The sequence below is a fragment of the Carlito syrichta genome, unplaced genomic scaffold, assembly GCF_000164805.1.
Source record: "Carlito syrichta isolate Samal-C Ts95f unplaced genomic scaffold, Tarsius_syrichta-2.0.1 Scaffold143061, whole genome shotgun sequence".
In the NCBI taxonomy this organism is placed as follows: Eukaryota; Metazoa; Chordata; class Mammalia; order Primates; family Tarsiidae; genus Carlito; species Carlito syrichta.
This window is the reverse complement of record NW_007087157.1, coordinates 3,016-10,340: the sequence shown is the minus strand read 5'-3', so window position 1 is coordinate 10,340 and position 7,325 is coordinate 3,016. Positions and strand designations below refer to the sequence as shown.

General features: G+C 41.2%; 1 protein-coding gene across 1 annotated transcript in view; it reads right to left on the bottom strand.

Moving 5' to 3' along the window:
- The window catches only part of BIRC3 (baculoviral IAP repeat containing 3), a 14,997-nt gene extending 10,422 nt beyond the window's left edge, over positions 1-4,575 (bottom strand). The window contains exons 1-2 of the mRNA XM_008050137.2: positions 2,232-4,575; positions 2,029-2,128 (exon numbers count right to left, since the gene is read on the bottom strand). Of these exons, the coding sequence (XP_008048328.1) occupies positions 2,029-2,128; positions 2,232-3,081 (950 nt within the window). The 5' untranslated portion in view covers positions 3,082-4,575. The remainder of the gene's footprint in view (positions 1-2,028; positions 2,129-2,231) is intronic.
- Between the last annotated feature and the right edge of the window lie 2,750 nt (positions 4,576-7,325).

Below are 7,325 nucleotides of genomic sequence, written 5' to 3'. Positions count from 1 at the left end.
TCCAACTTGGCGAGACCTCATCTCTACAATAAATCAAAAATTAGCCGGGCGTGGTAGCGCGCGCCTGTAGTTCCAGCTACTCAGAAGGCTGAGGCGGAAGGATCGCCGGAGCCCAGCAGGTCGAGGCTGCAATGGCCAGGAGCGGCCACTGCACTCCAGTCTGAGCGACAGTGAGACTCCAACTCAAAACAAACAAACAAAAAAAAGATCTGAATATTTGAGAAAAGTAATCTTATTATTATATATTTACCAGGATATACGACATGACATCTAATTTTGAAAAGCCCTAAATGTTTACCTTAATTTGGACAGAGCCAACCCAGCCACGTGTAGCCTGTAAATACCTACTTCAAGGGAGCATGAGCATACATGTAACCAAGTCACTACTCACTGAGCACAGGGGAGCTGGTCGGAGATAATGCGCAAAAGACAGGGTGACAGCAGCAACAGGAGGGGTGGAGTCAGCAACGGCCAGGCTGCAGTGAAGGCCGGGCATCTCAGGCCACTGCGGTCAAGCAAGGCTGTCTCCATTCAGAGCTCCTAGCTGCTTTCTTCAACTAGCTAAGATTCCTAAAAACACCCTGATGCACGACAGTGAAAACAGAGAACTAGGCTGGGCACGGCGGCTCACACCTATGATCCCAGCACTTTGGGAGGCCAAGGCGGGTGGACTGCCTGAGGCTGCGGGTTTGAGACCAGACATCGTCTCTACAGTAAGTTAAAAAATAAGCTGGGCGTGGTAGCACATGCCTGTAGTTTTGGCTATTTGGAAGGCTGAGACGGAAGGATCACCAGAGCCCAGAGTTGATGCTAGGGTAGCTGTGCGTGTGCCACGGCACTGCAGCCTGGGCGACGAAGTGAGACTCCGACTCAAAAACAAACAAACAAACAAAAACACTATGTGATGACTGAAACAGATGGTCTCTACCTGTTCTGGACACCCAACTGAAGACATAACCTCCCTGGACCTCCCATCTGTCTCGCCCTGTTTTCCTTTCTGTCCACAGCACTTATCTTTCACCATGCTACATAACTTGTAAGTTTTTGTTAATTATCTGTCTTCTCCTGCTATCAAGCAAACCTGTGAGACCAGCGAATCTTTGTTTTGCTCAGCTGAGTATTTACACACCTAGAACAGTCCCCGACAATACGTGATCAAATACTATTATTGAATATTGAGTGAATGGAAATATGTCTAAGACATTTGTTAACTGAAAAAAGTTTGAAGACTACATATAATCTCACTTATGTAAAATTGTACACATTTGTTTCTATGTGTCCATATGCATAGGATGTCTACAGAGATGCTGACCAAAATGGCAACCATGGTCATCTTTAAGTGGTGAGATTTCTGTGCATTTTAATTTTCTTTCTTTGTACATCTATACAATATGACTTTGTTTTTATAATGAACACGTATTATTTTAATATATATATTTCTAAAATCAATTAAAACAATTCCAAATCTATTTCTTCTTTGTCTTAAATCTATCAAAACCGTTAAGTAATTATTTTTCAGTAATCCATCTTAAACTTATTCACAATTTTTTTTTGGAGTAACTGTGTCACTCTATTGCCCAGGCTGGACTACAGTGCCATGATCACTGCTCACTGCAGCCCAGACCTTGTGGGGTCAGGAGAGCTTTCCGCCTCAGCCTCCTGAGTAGCTGGGACTATAGACACATGCCACCAAGTCCAGCAAATTTTTTTATTTTGTTGGAGATGAGGTCTTGCTTATGCTGCCCAGGCAGGTCTTGAACTCCCAGGCTCAAGCCTTTCTCCCGCCTCGGCCTTCCAAAGTGCTGAGATGACAGGCATGAGCCACCATGCCCGGTCAGTGCTCAAGTCACCCTCCCGCCTCAGCCTCCCAAAGTGCTGGAACTACAGGCATGAGCCACCACACCTGGCCACACAAATGCATTTTTGAAACAAAGACAGAATCAAGTAACAGCCGATCGTCAGGTAAACACCTAGAACCCATCTCACGAGCATCACGAACATCTGCAGAGAGAATTTCAAAACCATTACCTTGGAAACCACTTGGCGTGCTCCACCCACGGGTCGTCCCCGGATTCCCAGCACCTGAGTCCGCCGTCACAGCAGAAGCACTTGACATCATCACTGTGACCTGAAATGAACATTGGACCCATGCATGAAGACATATCCTCTGCCCGGTGAAATGGACAGAGGACATGTCAGATTACTTCAAGTTATCAGGTCAAGGTCCTCACCCATGTAATAAAACCCGGCACTTGCAAGTTGCTCGGGGTGTACCAGGATGCTGGAGGGCCAGTTGAAGAACGTCCTGAAGCGGGCTGCGTGTGTCTGCATGCTCAGATTCGAAACCGTGTACCTCGCAGGGTGTTGGTGCTGGTTTTCCAGAAACGGGCAGCGGGGAAAGTGTCTCAGGTGCTCGGACATCGCGTCGTCCTTCGGCTCCCAGTTGCTCAGCTTCCCGCCGCAGGCAAAGCAGGCTACTCGGTCTCCGGGTCCGATGTAGTAGAAGCCTGCCTTGGCCAGATCTGTTGGTGACAGAAAGGTCAGCGGCCACATCTGATAAGTACGCAGTCTGGCCTTTTCGGTATTCATTGCACCGTGGTAGGGACTTGTCCTCAAGGCAGAGTCCTGATTCGCTCGGGAGTTGACAGGATGTGATGGGAAGCTGACGTAAGAGCCGCTGAAATAGCCGCTGTTCTCCGAACTTGGAGGGAACAAAGGTGTGGAACTTGTTACCGAAGAAGGAGACACGGGCTGAGAGGTAGGAGCGTCCAGGGTGTTAACTGACTTCAGAGTCTGAACAAAGCTACAGCTAGGATACAGCTTTTTATGCTTTTCGACGGGATTGTCTCCGTGTTTCCAGTTGTCCAGCATCAGGCCACAACAGAAGCACTTGACCTTGTCGTTCACACCCGTGTAATAGAAACCAGCACGAGCCAGACCCCTTTCGGAGATGGGAACTCCGGCAGGAAACGTGGAATACGTGGACATCCGGTACAGTTCGCACGAAAGGTCGTATTTCAGTTCAAACATGTTGGCGCTCTTCATCAGGTTTGATAAGAACGGGCTATTCTCTATGTTCATGGTCAAACGGACGGGCAAGACAAGGGACCAGCCTTTCTCCGGGAGGTAGTTTTGTGCATGGCTTTTGCTTTTTTTTTTGGTTTTGGTGCTAGGCTGAACACCTAAAATTAGAAATCGTTCATTTTTTTTTTCTACTGCGCATTTAGGGTTTCAACATGAAGATTCCAAATCCTATACCAATACATATTAAGGGACAAATGTACACAACCGCACCTTTGTGCACTCTCTAGATATACAACGTAAACGTGATGCTACACAGTAGCCTGTGATGAAGATTAAAGCCCTTCACAGAAGAGAAAAATTTTTTAGGCCACCAGGATACCCCTGAGTGCCAGGCATCGCACAGGGAGGTCAGCGTCTCCGGGCCACTAGACTGCTTGGTGGCATTCAACCAACCTGAAGACAAAACGCCTGGCTCATGAAGCTAGCTTTTGTTTTAGAAAGCAGATTTATTGAGAGGACAGAAAAGCTCTCACAATGGGAGGGGACCCGAAGGGGTTGCCCTTCTTTTCATGGTGGAAAGCTATGTTTCCATAGCCAAAATATTCAAATTAAGTTTATTTTCCTTTTTTGAAAACTGAAATTTGTAGCCACGGGGGAACAAAAGCATAAGACCTAGCTCAAGAGATTACCATATTCCACTGATTCTGAGATGCTTGTTTTAATACTCCTGTTATCAAGAAGTATCTGAATATAATTAGTGGCATATCATATTTTAACTAGCAGCATTTTATTTCTTAGAGGTACACAGAATCAAGATGTGACTTACAACTGATGACATCTTAGATTCAATGGAAGTAGGGTATATTCCAAATCTTTCTCAAATGAGTAATTTTTCTTTCTGCAATCATTTTACTAGGGAGGACAAAACAACCTAAAATTCCCCTCAAAATAAACAGCAAGAAGTAGGAACAGGATGAGCTAACACATCTGAAAAGCCTGGTTTCAACATTTATTAGATTGTAGCTACTTCCTCATAGATCATCAGGAACATGGATGCTTAGTCATAGTGACACCATCGGATCTTAAACAATTAAACATTTTATTTTAAATAATCATCAGTGATTAAAGTTCATTTGGTCTTTCAGACTCAGCTTCCTGCTGTTGAAGTAACACACCGTAACCATTTTTTCATTCTAATGGTGTACTTGGCTAGAACCTGAAAACATTCTTTATAATTATGGTAGACAACAGGTACTACAAAAAGAGATTCTGCCACAAACTACCAATAATAAAATCGAGCCTCACTACCATATTCAGGTTGTTTTTGAAAAAGACAGAATCGTGATTTACTTTCTCTTCCCTTGGTTTAAAAAATTTCTTAAGATAATTTAGACATGGCTATAAAATGATAGATCTTTCAGAGATTTTAAAATGATTGTGCCCCTCAAAGAACTAACATTGGAGAGTCATTCAATTTATCATCTGCTTAAAACTTTTGTTTTTCTAATTGTTTCCAGAGCCAACATCAAATCTTCTACTCTGATAGTGAATTTATTTTTTTTTAATGGTCAAAGGTTACAAAGTGCCAAATGTATAGGCTAAGATGGATCATCAAACGGCATACATTTGGTTTTGGTTGGAAATGATTTCACAGATAGCATGCCTTGAGACGGAATTTATCATGACAAAAAAATTTAAAAATTTACTTTCTCATTTGAACAGCAGAACCTGTGTCAAAATTTGGAATTTCTCAATGATGACTTACTCTCCATTAGAAAAGAGGTTCTGTGCCAAAAATACTAAAAATGACCAATAAACAAGTCATGGTGGTTTCCTACCAGTGATTAGCAAGCATGGATTCCTGGATCTGCTGGGGCTTTCTACTGCAGATGTCAATGCTTTGTTTCCAGATGGCTAATGTTACATGCCATTTCCCTCAGTGGTAAACTGTTGTATCTAACTGCACTATTCCTTTAACTGGTCAAAAATTGTACACATTACTATAAAAATCTTTTTATTCACCACTGTCTTTATATAAATTTTCTTTCTGAGTAAGTTTGTTCCTTGACCAAAACGTAACCATCATTCTCATTTGCCTTCTTCTCAAAGACAGCAACCCACTAGAACAAACTCAACTTTGACCTTTCAAAAATATCAGCGGTCTTGATATATTTGGGTAATTTCTTCACCAGTCATCACGTTTATCTTTCCTACTTCCTCTAAATTTGTTGTACCTATCAGAACGTTTTGTTCTTGACATTTCTTTGTCGCTGTAGAAGTCTCTTAACACGCCAAAGGTTTCATCTGTGTATCTCTGTTCTAGATGAATGCCACTCATTTTTCAATCTTTCCCAAACAAAGATACTGCTTCTATTTACACAGCAGCCAAAGGAGACTGCCTGGCCAACTTTGAAAAAGGTATTTCAGCAACAAGCCCCAGCTCCAGTCTCTACTTCCTCAAATCAAATTCAAAATCAAACTCCTTCTACAACTAGGTCCTATTTTTCAAATTAACATTCTACTTAATTTGTTTACTCATGCACAAAACTACCTCCCGAGATTAGACTAGGTCCCTTTGAGGGATTTTAGGCCTCCATTTTGGGATGTTTTGATTTATAGAAAAAACTGAAAAAAAATCTAGAAGTAGAACCGTTTGCCTCCTTTGTAAACCTGTTAAAAAAAGAAAGGCGGTTTTAAAAGTCAAACAATTCACAGATGTAACATGATTTTTTAAAAATATCCTCTCCATAATAGAGCACCGGTATTTATCGACTGTCTCCCATGAACAAGACACGTCACTAGACACTGAGGAGGCCAAGAAATCCCAGCTCAAGACCCATCAGTGGTCCTAAAGTGGTGGCGAGCAGGCGCATTATGTTTGGATTGTAAAGAATTGGGTTCCAGTACTTTACCAGTTTTTAAAGTTTTAACTTTGAAATTAACTTATACTTAGAGAAAACTTATAAAAAAAAATACAGAATGGGGGGGGAGATGGGATTAACGGTAGTAAATATCTGTCTGGGGACGGGGAGACACCTCTTATCAGCAAGGGTGCCCGAGCGATGCATATTTGTATACCTAACCCTTAACTGTACCCCACAATATCATAATAAAAAATATTGATTATAAAATAATAATAACAATAATAATACAGTTTTCACCTAGCCTACACTCAACTTTCCCAAAGCTAGCATCGGACACAGCCAGAATGCAATGGTAGAAACCAGAAAAGTAACAGACACAATGCTGTTGATGAATCTCCATGCTTCATTTGAATTTCACCAGTTTTCCAAATAAGTTTTTTCTTAGACCACGATATTTTTTAAACTCTTATAGTTAACTGCCAACATTTTTTTTGAAGGTCATGAACTCATCTTTATTTAGAAGCCTCAGACTAGGAAATACAAAAATGACAGAAATGACGGAATGAAGGTAGATAAATTATCTTTGAAGAAAGTCTTGGAAACAAATGTTTTTAAGCAAAGCAAGTACTTAAAGGGAATTGACTTGAATTTAATGATGAACAATGTGATAAAAGAGATGTAAAAAACAGGAAATGCTACTAAGTCCCCAAAATGAGGAAGAGGTGGGTACATTTTGAAATCTTATGAAGGTAAATTTGAGGAAATTAAGATGACTTTCATATGTAGGAAGTAATGTATAAAATTCATTACTTCAAGAAGTAGGACTCTTACAAAGGGTTCTGGGGAAAGCATGAAAAGGTCATAAATAGTTATTCAGAGTATCTGAGATGAAGGGTGGTATCAGAAAAAAAACCCATGAACTCACAGGATTCCCCATGGGACTTTTGATTACAAAGTCTACATTAAATGGACTGAAAATCTAAGGCGCTAAGGCCATATCATGCTCCCATATTTTTCCATTGCTAGATACATGGATAATTGGTTACTATTATTCTGCTAAACCTGTGAGCTTTTATTGTAATTTACTCAGAAAGAAATTATTTCTCCAGTTTAGCAATTCAGCATGAAAATCTCTCCCAGGACATTCATGTTCAGTGTAAAGCTAAACCCTTTATAAGGCAGCTGAAGCCCTTTTGCTTTGCTTTTGTCTCAGAGGATGTTGAATTCCGTTTCTCTCTCTAGTTAAATAGTAGCCCTTAGTGAATTGCCAACATTTTTTTAATGTCAGAAATATCCCATAACATTTTAAATTCCAAGCTTTTCTTGAAAAAAAAAAAAAAGGCCAGGTGCGGTGGCTCATGCCTGTCATCCTAGCACTTTGGGAGGTAGAGATGAGAGGATTGCCAGAGCTCAGGAGTTTGAGACCACCTTGAGCAA